General features: G+C 39.9%; 1 protein-coding gene across 1 annotated transcript; it reads right to left on the bottom strand.

Annotated features, from left to right (window-relative positions):
• Window positions 1–11,504: 11,504 nt before the first annotated feature.
• Window positions 11,505–12,972, bottom strand: LOC141913137 (uncharacterized). Its single transcript, XM_074804595.1, has 2 exons — window positions 12,786–12,972; window positions 11,505–12,011 (listed from the first exon to the last, which is right to left on the bottom strand). Exons 1-2 carry the CDS (start codon window positions 12,810–12,812, stop codon window positions 11,601–11,603), a joined length of 438 nt encoding a protein of 145 aa, XP_074660696.1. The 5' UTR covers window positions 12,813–12,972; the 3' UTR covers window positions 11,505–11,600.
• Between the last annotated feature and the right edge of the window lie 5,521 nt (window positions 12,973–18,493).

The following is an 18,493-nucleotide window of genomic DNA, read 5'->3' as shown; positions in this document are numbered from 1 at the left end:
AGGTTACCGAACGAAATCGGACTTCTTGGATATTTCGACAGCTACTGCCCACTTCGATGTGGTCCACGAAATACCATATACCCGCCTTAGAAATAGATAAACTTAGATATCAGTCAGTATTCAGTGTTATGGGTAGGTATTATATATATACAGGTCACATAGTAATTCAAACTGCATATCATATTATTGCCTCTAAACATTATCTTTCCAATATCATTCCAAGAATATTATCTATTTCTCGCTTAACTGCCTTTAGAATTCAATTTTGAATATGCTCCAATTTGAAACGCCGCTGCTCCGTCTATTTTGCTGCTTTTCACATCAAATCCAACTGTGAGTGCAAAACCATTACTGTAATTGATTGGGTCCATGTCGTTCCCCCGTAATCCGACTTAAATTACTTTTTCGTGTCAAAAACATTTAAACAAATCACCTATACAACAGAGGATTCCCATCGTCCTTGACTGAAACTCGTATAAACGAATGTTGACTGCACATTCTCGACAAAAGGCTTCATCTTGTGAAGAAGGAAAAATACGAGCTACTTATTTGAACTCGAAGTGGAACTCGGGGGTAACTGGGACGGATCCAAGGGGAGGGTGAAGGGGTGCGCCCCCTAAAATGTTATCAAATTGCCTTGAAATTTTACGTGAATATAAAATAATTGAACTGATACCTAAAAAAGTTTAAATTCATAAGCTTGTTCTATGTATTTTCAAAAATGAGTTAATGTTCCTCGATGAGCTTTCTTTCAGGCTGCCCTTGTAATTTTATGATATGCCATATTTTTGGGATGCACCCGCCCTAAATCAGACCCTAGATCCGCCCCTGGGTAAAATTAGTTATTTTCAGATCTCAGCCAGCCGACATTACGGCAGATTGAATTTGGTTGGTCGATGGATCGATTATAGGCCGACCACCTCATTACGATTATTACGTATTTCGTGTCAGAAAAGTGTTTGTTGAAGATAGACATTAACCTACAATTCAATAATCTCACACGGCGTCCTGGGGACATTGATTAGTATTTTTTCATCTTCATTTTCTACCGTATTAACTGTCTTTATGAAGAAGACACAGACAATCCGACCCGTTTGAAACTGCGTTTTTAGGAGGGCGCATTACAGTTTTCAACACGCAGTTAGAAAGAACCGACTTTTCGGTGCCTTTATAACAACATATATATTGGCCGCCTTACAACATCAGACACTAAACGTAAACTACAACAAATTCAATCAATCTATTTTATTGATAGCTGAAACGAGACGATTTAACTCACTGTATGCACACTGATAGCTATATCCAAGCACTGGTGCACCGTTTTTGTGACCTTTAATAAACCCCGACAACGTATCGAACAGCAGAAAAATGTGTAATACCGTGGTTTCTACGGTTTTACTGTGTAGTATCTACAAAAAAATGTAGCTAATGAAACCAGACGCCATTTTGTAAATCGTTATTGAAAATCGTTCAATTGATATACTTTCTTCGATCTGAATTCAGAAACCGTTTCGATCGTACTTTTAGTTTATTTTTTTGTTGTGTCGCTCAGTCTATATATACAATATTTGTTCGTCTGCTGTCGCTTAGCAACATTACGACGAAACGTTGACATCCGGAACACACCTATAAACGGAAATTATTACCTCTCATCAACAGTTATCGGTTGCGTATATGTAGCCGGTCATGTGTGGCATCATCGAACTATTATAATACGATTTCTTCGACGAGGGGTTTCAACAACTGCTTCGACGCACGCGAAGACGATACACTTGCGCTAGGCCTATACCAGCGCGACAAGCGTACTTGATTATCGACTACGGTCGCATCGTTTGATCGAGTAGCCGCCTACTGGGTGGGTTTGTAAGGCACTAACATAAGTGAGATATGGAAGAAACGTCGTTTGACTATCTGAAATATTTCGGCAGACTAAGTATCGACAGTTAGCGTCAAAAAGCCGATAGTATTGCGAACGTTTCAATGAAATATCTAACTTGAATAGATATCTTCGTTTGTATATTGCGTAGGTCTTCGAAATGCTAATTAAAGTAATTCAATGCGATCGTCAATACCGATTCTCGTCGATACGCGCAATATGTAACGCGCATTACCTAGGGCGTATAGATTTTTTGAAAATAATGATTTTTAATTGTGACTGCGGGAAATATCATCTATAAGCATCAATTTTTCACAAACTTATCCGGTACAGGACCCAACTAGGCCACCTCGAGGGTACCCGCGGTCGAAAAATTATATTCACAAGTGCTGCTTGTAAATTTTCTAGATTCGCTCCCGCCAACCTAAGCGCCTTCGAAATACAACGTGAAACTTTACTTCCCTTTTTTAGATATAGTCTCCATATACCCGGGTTTTATGGGTTGATTTTTTCTATTGATACGTCACGTACAACTTAAATAGCGACGCAAGATTTTTTTCTACCAGTAACGGTGAAACTGGTTGCTCGTCGTGGCAAGAAATATCCAAACGTTACGATAGTTAGGTTTAACCGTAGAAATGCGCGCATTACGCCTTTAGTTTGACGCGAACCGTTTTATGATGTGTGAACAGACGCGACGGTGAAATCCGTCAGCTCTCCCAGGCGTCAAAGTGATTTATCGCGTGTCGTTCGTCGTGTGTGTGTGTGTTTACTTATGGCGGATTTTTAAATTAATGAAAACCAGTTGAAAAAGTGTACAGTTTTTACAAGTTTTGATTGATTACCGTTGGAGATTCGTTCGTTGACGTGCGCACGCGCGCGCGCGACACAGATCGCAGAACACGTTTGAAACGGATGAAAGACTCCTGATTAGAAAACCTAATGTTTTATTACACCTACTGCGAGAAAAATTAAGCCTTCGTTATTTCCGATTTTAGCTTATCGTCGTTGCAGTGAAAACCAACAATAAGATAGTAAAACTATAAAAGAAGCTGACGTTCCTATAAGCCATTTTCAAAATCTGATTTTGAAAATGGCTCATCGAATCGAGTCGAAACGTCAGATTCTTTTATCGCTTTTCTTCATTTCATTGCGCAGGGTTTTTCACTTGACTGATATCAGAGGAAACCGAAATTGTCGTCACTACTTGTCGTATCGATTCGCTATGTATATAACGGATATACGAGGAAATTTGTAAGAATCTGGTTTCCGCTTGCGATTGATTTGAGATACACAGGCCTGTTTTCATTTAGGTCAAATTTGATTAAGGCATACACAGTTAATTCAATACCGGTCTAGCTAATTTATTAAATCTCTACAACGAATGTGAATTAATTCGAATTATCTTTGATTTCGAGTTCCCTCTTAATCTCGGTATTACGAGGACTTAGCCCCCCCCCCCCCTCCCCAGGAGGGATGTAGGGATTGCTGACTGGATAATCAAGATAAGCGTTGTGGATCATACGAAGAAACCTATATACACAGATTTATTCATGTTTCCGTCACAAACATAATCAAACCTTATCACGTTTTTGACTTCTCAGTCTACAAATCATGCGCGCTTGACTGTATGGTTATGAAAATATAGATAGGCGGACATGGAAATTAGAATATATATTAGATCGGAGTATGGAAAATAATATCGCTAATATATAAGAACAAATTCACTAGAATATTCCACGTCGGTGACAACCAGGGTCGAGTGCTTCTTCGTTCGGTCCTAAAACTGTGAAACTCCTGATATGCTCAACAAATACTCTAGGTCCACGGAGCTATCGTTTAGTATATACTTGAGATTGAATTTTTGACAGAAATACGTTATCTAAGACGACAGACGAACAAGCCGAGGTAGCGGTCGTTTAGTCCCTTTTAACAAGTGGTATATTTTTTATTTGATTTCTACAATATATACGTATCTATGATACGTAAACTACTTAATATTCGAGCTAACATATCTATAAGTGACAGCCTCTCTCTCTCTCTCTCTCTCTCGATAATAAACCTATCAGAACGGGACGTTTTCTGTCGCGGATGTGAAGCTGGAAAATCTGTCGATAATACACGGAAAGCTAAGAATAAAGTATATTGTTCGTCACGCTATAAAGACTGTGTCTAATACACGTTATTGTATACATGCTGACGACGATTTACCAATTCGATTCCGTGACATAATATGCGCATATACATGACTTCCGAATCCGACATTTACATGTTTATAGCATCGCGAATGCGAATAATACATATCTTATCCTATTTTTGCCATGCATCTAGACATCAGAATCTAAAATTGTTCGCCTGTTGCGATTCGTATATTATTCCGATAATAGATAAGCTTTTACTTTCTAATCAACGCGGGAAAACTCAACTGTCGTTACAGCCAGAAGAGCCTTCCGGGGGATTGAAACAATCTCCGATGATTAGAGGTCTAATGCGGTTGATGTGAGGTTCAACTTTCATTACCGTTAAAACAACCGTTACTGCGGAATTATAGGTGGACTGATAGGATTCTTTTATTGCAAGTACTACCATGTCCCCCGGTAATCAAAATGCATCCATAGTTGGCAGCTATTTTATACAGAACCGTTACATTATAAACTCGATATTATGTTTGCTGTTCGAACCTTCTGCGCTGTAGAATTAGATGATATGTTGTATGTTTCCAATAGCAAAATCAAGATCTCATATTAGTCAATAAATGATGGGGTTACGAATTCTCTTTTTTTAGAATAGGGATTGTCCCTGTTATTTATTCGATCGGTATAGATTTCGTTTTATTTGTTTTGATTCGATGGGGCCCTTGCAAACCCGCCACACCTGCCGGAAGCAAAACAGGGGGTTTGAACTTGAAATCGGAAATCGAAGTACATATGGTTACAGGGTGCGGAGGAACACTCAATGTGAGCTACGACAGTTATATTTTATAAACGAGTAAAACAAAGTACACATTTGCATTTCGAATCCTAGTGGTTGAACTTTGTATGCGATTCCTTGAGAAAATCAGGCGATCCCGATTATGTCCTAGACGCTTATTACGCGCGAAAGAAACCAAAGTGAACCGATCGATTATTTGTATGATTTATATCATTTCAGGCCAAGCGGCGTCGACTACGATCGCTATTCGTGACTCACTGCAACGCACGGAAAACACCGTGCAGAAAATGGCGTCGAAAGACTTCATCGTCGGCCCGAACGAAACGGTGTTCATCAGCGCTAACCAACCGATAAACGTGGACTACTACGTGAGAGACGTCGTCACCGGATTCGACACGTATCTATGGAATGTGGGCGCGTCTGCCACGCGATTCTACAGGGTATATCTATCTCATCTCAAACACGTGTACGGCGCGATGAACAGTAACAATCTTCGCATAGCTGTGATAGTTGATCAATCTCATAAGAATGGCATCCGATTGAACGGTAATAAACAAACGTGCACTTGGCTGGACGGATTCGAACAAACGGCGTTTTGTCGGATAAACCTGTCGTGGCAGCAGCAGCAGAAGCAGCAGCAGCAGCAGCGAGGTAAAAACACGTTCGATTTAGAACACTTCGACGACACCAACAACGTGTCGTATCCGCTGCAGGTGTTCGCCTACTCGACCGACAGCGCCGGTCTATTGAACTCGTTGCCGGTCGCGTTCGGTCAGGTCGCACTGGCGTCCTGTCGACGTACGACCAGTAAGTCGCTGGCGAACCGGCGAGACGGCGTGGACAACGACTGCGACGGACGAGTCGACGAAGAAATCAAAGATAACAAGGACGACGACGGAGACGGTTTCATCGACGAGGATCTGAACGGACAAACAGCTGCGCCGACCAAAGCGCGCGTTGTCTGGACGGTACCGGTGAAACAGCCGTACAGACCCAGAAACTTTGACTCGCTACTGAAAGCGATCATTTCCTCGTTGTCGGTGGCCTTCATTATGGTGATAGTTTGCATATCGGCTTTCCTGTTGGCGGAATGCCGCTGTCAGCCGGGCAGTCTGCGAAACAGTCGTATCATACCGTTCATGAGCTGAAACGAAGCCGATGCAATGCCCTCTGCTAATTTTAACACCAGTAACCGCAACCTTGAGCGCACCGAAACGCCTATGAGATGTCCGTCGATATCCTATAGCGTTTCACAGAGTATTGCGAGCTCTTGCTCAGAGCATCCCCTATGATTTCGCGGCACTCTCGTTTCAACTGTATACTATTCCGTCTAAACTTCAATTTCGTAGGTGACAAAGTGACTATAAGTCTATAAAGTCTATAACTTGAAGATAAAAACAACAATGATGAAGAAAAACGCGACTTTTCGACTGCAGAAAATGGCTCAAATATAGCGATTGACTCGAAACGTCACTACTCCGCGGGAAGCCTCCCAATGGAGTCGACGAAGGAGGTCTGGGCCCAGTTTCACGATGAAGTTGAACTGATTTTTTTTTGGTGTAATTGCTATTGGTTACTTCATGTTTTCAATGAGGACAACAACGTTAACTTAAACCGTTTTTAGCTTACACTTTTTCGTGAAACTGGGCTCTGGGGTGCGAAAATTATTACAACCAAAATTATGTTGCTCTTCCAAACCACGCAGTATACGCAGTTATAGAAATTGAAATCTGGTGGATTTGGCCCTTTTTATAGAGAAATCTCATCCCCTTGAAAAATCCCGGGGACGCCAATGTCTAAACTCTCCTATTTTTCTTCAATATAGTGGATTTTTGTCGATTTTGTTCTTCAAAATTCAATTTCAATCCACCATATTTTCATGCGCATGCAACTACTATAAGATATACGATTATTCATTCACCCTATGCAATCGCTCACTAGCCGTCTCATCAATATTCAAATTGACGTTTTTTTCCCAAACTTCCGCACTATTCTCTATATCTTTACGATGTAAACGAGGAAATGAGATCGAAGATGGTTTATCATTACATTCTTAGAAAAAAAAGATCCACTTCTTTTTCGCGAAGATGATTGATATATTATTGCTGTCGTCGCTCTCGACATTGACGCGCGCGTTTAGAACCACGCCGCGTTCTGTATCTCACGTACGATCGCAGAATCGTCGCTTTAATTCAGGAAATTGCTTAACGAATCCTCAATTATCAGCGCAGCAGGTAGGATTAATACGTCAATTTCCGCAGCAACACAAAATATCCCCTTCACAATCGACGAGCTGTGTGTGTGTGTGTGTGTGCGGGCGAGTTGTGTTGATAATTTCGTTTGCTCGTCAGAACATCGAATCTCCGGCACTGCTCGATCCGGCTATTGGAACTTGAATTATATCTGATGCGCTAAGCCTTTTCGATATACGGGCAGTGCGCGCGTAAATGGCCGCTCATAAATACGGCAATAAATAATAATTGCTCGATATTTACGTTTGATTTGAGTGGTTTCCTGTCGTGACGTAAACGCGTATTACGTAGTACGTATATGATCGTGTTCTGAATGGCGGATATACCGATGATTACGCGGCTGATTATCAATTATCGCCGCTACATTATAAACATAATCCAATCGGAATAATGGGCGATCTGAAGAGTAAGGTACATAAGCACGTTAAGTCGTAAACTCATTGACAGTAATTTCAGATGAGATAGATTTGAATATCGACGAGCAGGTTGGAATTCGAAATGTGAGAGACTAGTATAACTGCCATTTCCTGCCAATTTTCACCTACCCGCGACGTGAACAGAGTCTACTATTAAAAAAAACAACAGTTCTCGAGTCGAATTGAGAACAAACCCTCGTGAAACCCAGATATAGAAAAAAAAACTGGAAAGGCCAGAAAATTTCCGTAGAACACTGCGAATTCTCTGTTGTCAACTAAAAACAGTTATAAAGGAACGACTTGTTTAGCATATTTTGAAATACGAAGGTTACAAACTATTGCGCACATATTAACTTCTTCTAAAGCTTCTTTTCACTGATGTTTCGACACCCCTGAATACCCATCCCCGACGATTGAAACGTGTCGTTCTCGCGTGTTCGCTTTGATCGCGTCTGAATCTATCGCAATCTACCGACTCGAAAAAAACGACGTCGTCGTCGTCATCGGGGGTTATTTTTATCAAAGGGATTTTCAAAGCCTACTACCGCCTTTTTGACGTGCCTTCATATAACGGATAATTAGAGTTGTATTCGGGAGATGTTTGCGAGAACGTAAGATGTTGTGAGACTATATAGCTCGACTCGCGCGCGAGGTGTTACACTCTAGCAGAGAGCATTGCACGGCTTGCACAGAGACAGACGACACAGTGTGGCGTATTATTCCGAACGACGTGACGCCGTTTACTCGAAATACGTAGGAATACACAACAACTTCACGAACGTTGATCATTTTTTCTCTCGAAAGCGCCCGAGATTAGAGGAAATTGTTCCCCATCGCATGAACACGATGTACTTTTTGATTGATCGAAATCGGTGTGAACTCACGTTTTTACTTTTCAGACAGCTAAGATATAAGAGACCTTTTCGAGCCCCTCTAGAACCGAATTTCCACATTTGATAAATCCGCAATGAAATTCCGAACGGAAAAATTTGTAATTCTTTTCCACCATGTGGCCGGTCTCGTAGAATCTGATGCCCCTTACAATAGATCGACGGATTAGTAAGTCATAATAGGGCTGCTGGTCCTAACCCTATTGTAATGGGGGCATGGATAAGGGGAGGTATTTCATTCTAGGACACCGGTCATCCGTTTGGGAAAATCCACACCTAGTAAGCACGGTGTTGACACTAGTGCTGTCACCATTGGCGTCAATTCGGAATCCACGCTCAAATACTGAACTTAATGTTATACGTGATCTATAATGATCCTGGCATACGTGTGAACGAGACTTAAATTACGAATTTTGTTTTCCTACCATTCGTTCGACACTTATAGGTCAAAATAGAGTTATTTCGGCCATAGGATTTCCATAAAAGTGACCGCGATCATTCCAGATTTCGGTCTTTTAATTTTACAACGCACGTTTCTAAGCGTACATGTATATAAGAATTCGTTTGAACGGCTTAGATATTTTCTCTTTTTGAATGAGTGAATTTCACTCGCAACCGATATATACGCGTATCATTCGATATATCTTCAAATCCGAATGATGAATTAGTCAAAATTGTAAATATATAAATATACACATATTGATATTAGCGGTAATGATGTTTATAATGTAACGACTGTAAGAATACTTATGATCTGATTATGTTTCTTATCGGTCGCGTCTAAATATTATTCCCTTTAACTGCGGGTTGTTTACCTTGATTGCGCGCGAATGAAATATACCAAGGCATACTAATAAATATTAACTTTTTATATAAAATCTAACACCAAGAATCAAAAGGTCCGAAATTGTTTTCCTTGGGTTAGTTATTACGATATTGATATTAAAGAATACCCACACTGATAAAACGAGAAAGATGAAGTAAGAAAAGTTTCCACAAAGCTAATAATTAATTAATTCGACGTTTCGACTATATCCTAATAGTCATCTTCAGTCATCTTGGGAAACTGTTTCCTAAAGCATGGCGCACACGGGCGACAGTTTCGAGCAATTCTCGAGCAACCGCCCGAATTGCTCGGCGTCGAACGAAAAAATCGCTCGTCTGCGGCAGGGGGCGACAGCGATTGCTCGTTGTCGAAAGGAATTGCTCCGTGTCGCCCAATATCAAATATGTTTGATATTGGGCGACGGAAAATTGCTTGTCGCCGAGAAATTGCTCGGCGATCGCTCGAGAGTTGCCCGTCTGCGGTAGCTGGAGACGCCAAGCAACGAGCACCTCATCAACCTAGCCAATGACTAAACGAATAATTATCATGTGATACTTCCAAATACGGCATCACCCGGGTTAGTAGCGTGGCCATCTTGACAAGTCACATGATAAAAATGTTTGGCGCGAAAGATAATCGCCTCTCCGTCGCCAGTGGTCGCATACGGGCGACACCTAGCGATCGATTGCTCAACGGTTGCTCAAAAATCGGTCGCAGCAACCGGCGACTGAAAATTGCCTCGTGTGCGCCAGGCTTAAAGATGAGTATTAGGTTATTGTCGAAACGACGAATCAATAAATCATTAGCTTTGAAGAAACTTTTCGGACTTCATCTTTCTCGTGCGGGGATCTTTACCAGTGCGGGGATCCTCTATGTCGTCACTACACGGAATAGTGTTTCATCAATGATTATATTGGTATTGATTGAGTTAAAGTTTTGCATAACTCATAGACTTAAGTAGACTTTACACTAATACGACGGTTGCATGATAATTTGCATATTTCGAATAATAATTTGATTTTTTTATAAATCTATAACTAATATTTTACAAATATTTTATGGACCCTCAAGGGGCGACTTCCGATGTGCAAATACTTAAGTTAGAAGAGTAACAACGCATTACGTATTACAAAATGCCTTATGAAATAATCGGGTAAAAAAGGACCGGTGGAACCCCCGACTTTTCCGTACGCCGCAGTTAAAGGGTTTCTCAAGTGTGAATAGACGAATTTATACATATATATATTGTGTATCTGTATATTGATACATAGACACTCGTGTATCTATCGTTAGATACATACACGCTGAAATGTTCGGGCTATATGTGTATTTCAATGTACAAAAAAACTTTTTGACGTTTTCGATTCCTTGTTATTTATAATATCATTATGTATAGTGTTACAGTGAGCATCATTCTATGAAGTCATTTTAAATATTCTATTAACACTTGTTCATATAGTAGCACTATATATATATACATATGTGTATATAATAGTTACGTATAGAAAAGATCTTTGTCTTTACCTTATTAGTGCGGTGTGACGTGGTCGTGTCTCCTGAATATTAGTCAAGAAAATTTGGCTGTCGATAGCTTTACTTTGTGAAGAACTTGATAGCTCATTTCCTCTAATAAGAAAGATAATTCATGTTTTAACGGACGTTTCGAAGTTAGAAATATCCCGTGAAATCATACGAATTTAATAGGTTTTCTTGAATATCGAATAACTATTTACGATTAGAATTATATATGGTACCTATGTATATAATAAAGCTGTCTTCTGAACATCGATGTCATCTATACCGGAGTCGTCAGTCTAACACTATAGACGTATTCACTTACAATCCATTCAGTTACTACCAAACTTAGAATGTATATAAATAACCACAAAAGTATGCCCCAAACAGTAGGCTTATTCCGTAAGGTCTGATGACGAAATCATAGTTCGCTATTTCTAAAGGTCATCGAGGGCCTTTTCGATAGTGCTCATCCGGAAGACGGAGTATAGTCTGACTGCTCGACAGAGGATTTCCGCCGTCACAGATAGACGAACTTCCAAACGAGGTGATCGAAAGATAAAAGCAGAGCATTCCTCTTTCGGAAGAGCTCAATCGGAAAGGACCGAACTTAAGCGTACCGTGAACTCTAAAACGAGGGGTCCAGATACGCGTGTAGGAAACAGTAATAAATTTGAAAATCATGTCGAGATATTGCGTAAACCATCAAAACCATCAAATCAATTCCAGATTAACGAATAAGTCTTTATTCTTCGAATCGTTTATTAGTTTTTAGTTTGTATAGTAGTTAACCTCAGATAGAGTACGATAATAGAGATAAGTAGCGAATTATGTAAGCACTAAATATACGCATGTTTTCACACTTTTATGTCTGTAAATAAAATGATCCTGTTTTCACTTAAAACGACGCGCGTGCCGATCGAATCGGGTTTTTATATTTCGTCGTTTCGTTTTGGCCGGCATTACGTCGTTTATCTTAACGATCTCGTTCAAAGGTTCATTCATCCATTTGACGTCCCCGTTGTCCACGTCGAACGGACCCATCTTGCCGTCGTAGACGCCGCAATATCGATAACGACACTCGCTGAAACAGACGCGACCGAACGAGTCGCACACAGTCTCGGCGACCGCTGTCGAGTTTACGGTCCCGTTCTTGACGCAATCGCGAATAGCGTTTTCTTCTATTTTTAAGATTTTTCCACAAATCTCGATGCATCGATCGTTACCTTTTCTCATGCATTTCGACAAGTCGCTCTTCGCCTGTTTTCGAGAAATAGCCGTTTCGATTGACGATATTGCCACGATCTGAAACACATAAATGCTTAATCAGTTTGAGCGTACAGGGATCGAACTAGAGGCTACAAGAATCGATACTTTCTTTCTCATTTCTGCTGAGCCTGAGTATTGACCTGGCCAGCCGCCTAGATATCCCGTAAATTTTTTTCATGACAGACCCGGCAATAGAAATGATCTCATCATGAATTTCATTGCAGTTAACAAAAGTAACCCGACCGTTTAGGAGATACAAGGTATCATTCTATTTTAGCATAGACAGTTTACGCGTTTGAGAAAAATGTTGGGTGCCTCTTTTCAATTAAATTCCTGTCCTTAAATAGGCCTATAGTTTCAACGATAAAAATTCAAATCTAGTACAATTTTTGAACGCACGCGTGAAAGACCGATTAAGTCTACTAGCGACAGTACGATAACTACACTCAAACGTGGTGAACAGATAATAAGATAAAAACCCACTTAATAAATAAATTCTCGATTTTAGAATTCTTTTAATTTGTACATAGTGGGTTTTTATCTTATTACTACTAGCGACCCTAGTGGATCCTCGCTTGCCACAGTATGTCGAAGTATCATAAGAAAGAGCAATTTAACCACGCTATTCTACATTTCGGCCAGATTTCCCACGCGTCCGATCATCGCGAGATTAACAAGCGTTTTTTTTCTTATCTAGCGTAAAAAGATTAGAATAAATACGAAGATATAGGTCCAATTAACGGAACTTGCAATGAATAAATAAACATCGATTCATTCCACATATAAGATGAAAAGAAAATGTTCACTTACCAGAGTAAGAAACCGTAGAACTAGCATCGCAATAAACCGATGTGTTCAGTCTGTGGAACAATAGAACCTCGTGCAAACTGTTGTCAAAAGCGAAAATAGCTTCGATGGCAAATTCTAAATGGAAATGCCGCCACGCCTAAATGATGAACACCTTCATCAGATACATATAGTCGCAGATTCTTTGCCTCGTGTTTGTACAGTAGGCGGTGTTGTAAACTGGAGTTTAACAAGACGACGTTTAAGAGAATCATGACTCGCGGTAATAGAAGAAACCGCATTCGATATGAATAGCTTTTGATTTATAGCGAATCATACGATATTTCGCCCCCGTAAATTACCATCGTGACTGAAAATACCGTCGAGCCGGTAATACATCCGTACCATTGATAGCGGTTAACTCAGTCGTGGTTTAATCAGTAAAAACCCGCTGCTAATTATCACTAGAGTAATACCCGTGGAAACCGCGGGTGATTCCTTTTAGCCCAGAACTTCGAACTCTTCGAATTATTGGCCACGGAATTCAGTCGGACCATTTGAAAATTATGTCATATGCCCATGCCCGTGGATACCATGTGAGCTTCGATAATCTGCACCCGTGGACACCGGGGACTATCGCAGGCGAACAAAATATGTGCCAACGCGGGACGCGAACTTGTGAACCATCATGCGCAAGTCAAGTGCTCTACTAACTGGGTATCAGTCGGACAGTTATGCGCGAGGAATGGTGCTATTTCGTTAGTTGAAAACAATAACTTGGCCAACGAGAGAAATCCCAAAACAAATAGCAACGGTTCGAGCAACGTTTCGGCTAAATACTATTAGACATCATGGCTGAATTTATTGTGGGATGATTTCTCTCGTTATTCGTCATACACGGATATTGTGTATCTTTTCTCGTCTCCAATAACCTGGCCCTCAATAAACCCAGGTAAAAAAAAACATATTTCATCACATCTGTTGCAACAGCGACTTATAGGTTATACAGCAAATGTCGTAGCTCGTCCTAAAAAAACTACATGTTTCTTTGTAACTTCTTATTGCAACCTGCCCCGGTGTCCGATGTGGACCAATGTGAGCCAACCGAGAGGACCCGTATGTTAGCCACCGGCAATATCATATTCAACTCGCGTTATATATTCGAGGATAAAATTACAATTTTACATTCTACCGTGTTCACTACAGGGAGCAATTAGTTGCAAAATTCGAAGTTTTGTGTGTGTTCATCGCTGGTATTACATTATTCGCTGGTATTACAGTATTCGCCGGTATTACATTCTTCGCTGGTATGAATATTACGGCAGTAAAGACTACTGTTCATAACGCTAATAGTCTGAAATATCAGGTTCCACCTATCCACCCACGCGCCTGCGTCTAACAAAGAATCGACGATGTAGTAAATATCACGAGCTATTTAAGTCTGGGTAATTTCCTTCGAAATATCGCTGATTTTGATTAGATGTTTTTCTTTTTTCTTGCTTTCGAGATTCAGATTTCAGCCATTCACGAGGGGAAATCTGATTAGTAAGCGGTCAAAATGAATCTGTTTTACATGAAAATAGTTTTCCAATGTAAATTCTGTTGATGATTACCCTATACGGATACAAGCATATATGAACTCTTGACTCTCGGTGAGCGTCCAGATAAAGCAAATCGTAGTAAAAGATAACAATTTTATTGTCTCCAATAACGTCGGCAATTTTGAAGTGAATAATTCTTAACAATGATATCGCAAGTTTCTCCGTTCCATTTGCGAATAAAATCGCTCTAAATTATTCCGACTATTCCGCGCGCCGATGTTTCCTCGCGAGCGGTTTTAAGACTTGAATAAGTGCGATAGAAGACCACGCACTTCGCGACTCATTCGCGCGATGTTTCCTTTATGAAGACCTCTCAGCACTAGCTGTTTGTTTAGAGCGGCGGGGTTCTTTTCGGGTGCGTTAGGAGTCAGTTCTCTCTGCTACACTGTCTATCATTCATAGCGTTCTATTTCGTTTCTTCTCACTCGATGTTGTATTCAGTTTTTTTCCGTCCGATTCGACTTAATTCAGGTGCCCGATTTTACCACCTTACAGCACAGCATTGTTTTGAACTAGAACCCGTTCGTTGGCTAGTGGCCGTTGGTCGCTTTATCTAGATTTATCATTGCTGAAACATTGAATGCGTTCTGTCTTTAATGAGTGGCAATTTTGTTCACATTTCGATTTTTTTTAGTTTGACAATCGCATTTCTTGCAATCTTCGGACGCATTCACCGTTTGTCTACCGGTTGTCGCCGCCGTCGTCGCAACTCGACAAGAAATTTGACGGGATCCCAAATTTTAACGGTTGATTCGCTGTGACGTCTTCGACTCAGTTTCTCTAGTAAACGCTCGATCAGAACGGTCGCGTCTGTACGATCTTTATCGGTTCGTTCATTACAACCGGTGGCGCAACTTTCTGCGGAACGTATACATTTGTCGTTACAGTCGTTGCCGACGCATTCCTGGTTACAGAATTGCGTCCGGAGTTTACAGCTCTTTAGACAACCGAGGTGCTCGTTATCCAAGCAACATTGGCATGTCACCAACAGAAACGCAAAAACTATCAGAATCTGCAAAAAAGATAATGATAGTCGTATCAATGTTGCTGGTGCTAAATTGTGGAATGCCAGTCCTAATAGTTTACGCAATATTAATGATTTTAATCAATTTAGAAAATCTCTCAAAACGTATATGTTTACCGAAGCCTTTTGTCATAACTATAGTTACCTTTCATTGTACCTATGTTTTAATGTTTTATGACTAAAATATGCTTTGTAAGTGCTTTAGAGCTGTGATTGTAACACATATTAATACGGCGCTAAATATGGTAAATAATAATGATAAATAACAATATCTACGAATACATACTTTGTAGCGAAAACAAGGTAGAAAGTGAATTTCGTTTTGTCGTGGAATGTCCTCGATTTCAAAAACTATCGACCTGTTTTACTGAATATAGTTTAAGATATAGACTCTCCTTTGTAAATCTTGACAAACAGTTTCAATTTATTATACGAATTATGTCTAGTCATCAAATTTTACTTTCCAACTTTTCATTTGCTTCACGGGCAACAAGAAAAAGAAATTAACCTTTTTTTTTAAATCCAATTTCGTAACTATTAATTCTGTAGAAACATTCGTTTTATATGTATTCGTGGTATTGTATGTGATCATTTCATATCAAGTTACTTTTAAGTCTAAATCAAGGCAAGGTACTGTATCTTTATCACCTATTTATATCTATATATATGATGTACATGTCACTATAGTAAATAGATAGATAAAAAATAAATATTGCCATTGAGTATGCAAATATATTCTCTAACGGTGGCCTTTTTCATAAATGCGCAAAATCTACCTGTTAACCTTTATCGCGCTTTTTGAAGTATTAGGTAGCATTCCACTTCAAAGGATCGAGTAGTCGGCCTGCCGAAGGTTCAAAAATGGGATATTACGGCATTTTTTGATAATGGTTGGCAACGTCAATCGATAGATTAGATCCCATATTTCATGAAAATACCTGATGCCACTCTGGTGTACTCATTAATTCACCTATGGGGGGGGGCGCTGATGTTGCTATGGTTAATTACCATATTGCGGTTTTCTTTATGCCTTATTTGTTGCATAGTTGTTAAGTTTGACTCCAAAGTTAAAATAAGTTCATTTTCAAATAGCCAAATTCTAATGGTGTGGAGTCCAGAATATCATCAAAGGAAGACAGTTTTGATACATTTACAATCTTTCTGAACTTGCGCCTTTCATGTTCTCAAGATTCGAAAGTCATTAAAAAGTTATCTGTATTTGATTTGGCCACGCGACATGGAATCGAACATGACCAGTACAAGCGCTTATCAGACGACCTCGAGGTCGATGGCTATTGTGTCAACATGTTATGAAAAAGGGAAACGCACTTGAAATTTGGCAGGTTTTTGAAAAGCAGGTCCTTCCGTTGCCAAAATAAACAAAGGGGGCACCTAAAAATGAAAAGGTTTCCCATCCCGTCTGTGAGTTGTTCCCCGAGTTGAACGATGAACACGCTAGCCAGCCGGGTTGACCAGTACTTGGTACCACCGGTAAACCGCTCAAAATCGGTGAATTTTACCAAAATCTATTCTAGATTGAAAAAAACTTCAAAAGATACCTATTAGTGAATTGACCCTTTACTACATAAAAGTGTCGCTAAAACTCGAATAAAGTGAAAACATTTTAAATATTTCGGACCTTCGGAAATTATCTATTTTACTTGAGACAGTTAGGATACAAAATACAGAACAGTTACATTACGGCCGACCAGATGGAGAGAAAATAATTTCTGTTTTTTTTAAATAAAGCATACATACACCACGTTCCTAGACTAAAAATCAATGTGGTCTACGAGAATGATACTCTACTGTACTTACTCCTTGGGAAGCCATAACAACTCGTGCCGCCAGTACAACCAAAACCAATACCTGGTTTTATTATGAACGTTTGAATAAAAAAGACCTGGCATTGAAAACACGTAGCTGACCTATTACTAAAAGGTATATTTGTATATAACGTTTATATTTTTCGCAAACCAGTCAGACTTATTGTCACGTCTGTGATCCATGTCGCGCATCATTTATACATTCACAATACGGACAATTCCTTTCGAAAATAACGGACAAAAAAATCGACTTCGAATTTCTAACTCAAAATTCCCCCGTTGATTTTTAAAACACGGCAAAAAAATACCAAGAGGTTCGTAGCTCCACGCTTACGGAGGATCGGAGTTCACCTCCGAGGAGGGCGGTTCGTGTATTTTTTTCTGCATTCCAACGAAAAGGAAAGCTTTCAAAATTAACAGTGCAGTCTCAAAACAAAAAGCAGACGGGCATATTTGACGAAGGGTATTGTATTATTTCGTCCCGCTGGCGCAAACAAATTGAAGTAGAATTTCGAGGAGGTTAGGTCTACTGATCAAGGAGGAATCCGCCGGTTCAGACCGGTCGCGGGCGGTTCGCCGAATGAATTTGAAGGAGAATTTGAAGTAGAAATGGCGAGCAGTTATCAGGGTTGTTCCAGTTTAATTACGCGGGGAACGAGAGTGATATAAGCGATAAGTAGGTTATACGTCATTAGTCAGGTATGATAAGGCATTGTTTCGAAATGATTCTGAAGGAGAACGGAGGCCAATTTAGAGTAGGTTCGTCGCAGTTCGCGAACTGTTCATACACGATGGACGCGCTAGTTTCCATAATCTGCATTATTTCAATGAGAAAGTATCATGTGACGTGTATTCATTAAGCTCAATTAAGAAACTTATTTAAGAAGTTTAATGCATTAAATTCTAACCGAGCTCAGTTCCACAGTTGTGAGTTATTGTAAACTCTGCGTTAAAATTAATTCATTTTCAATGAGTTAACTCTGAGTCATATCCTAACTCACAACTGGCAGAACTGGGTCCTGATTTTTTATATTTTCCTATTTCCTCCAGCAGCTCTTGGAACATCTCACATAATATTCTCATTTTCATTTTTCAACATGCTCAAAACCATAAAATGTATTGCTCGATCACCTATCATGTGACCTGCATGAAATAAGTTCACTGCCCCCAGCACTATCGGATATTTTACCGTCCAGTATTCGGGAACCCTCATCTGTCGACGCTTTTAAACGAAACTTCAAAACATATCTTTTAGGAAGGCTTTAACCATCGTATAATGTC

Source organism: Tubulanus polymorphus, chromosome 11 (genome assembly GCF_964204645.1).
Source record: "Tubulanus polymorphus chromosome 11, tnTubPoly1.2, whole genome shotgun sequence".
NCBI classification, from domain to species: Eukaryota; Metazoa; Nemertea; class Palaeonemertea; order Tubulaniformes; family Tubulanidae; genus Tubulanus; species Tubulanus polymorphus.
The sequence above is the reverse complement of the archived record's forward strand: the minus strand, read 5'-3'. Positions and strand labels throughout refer to the sequence as shown.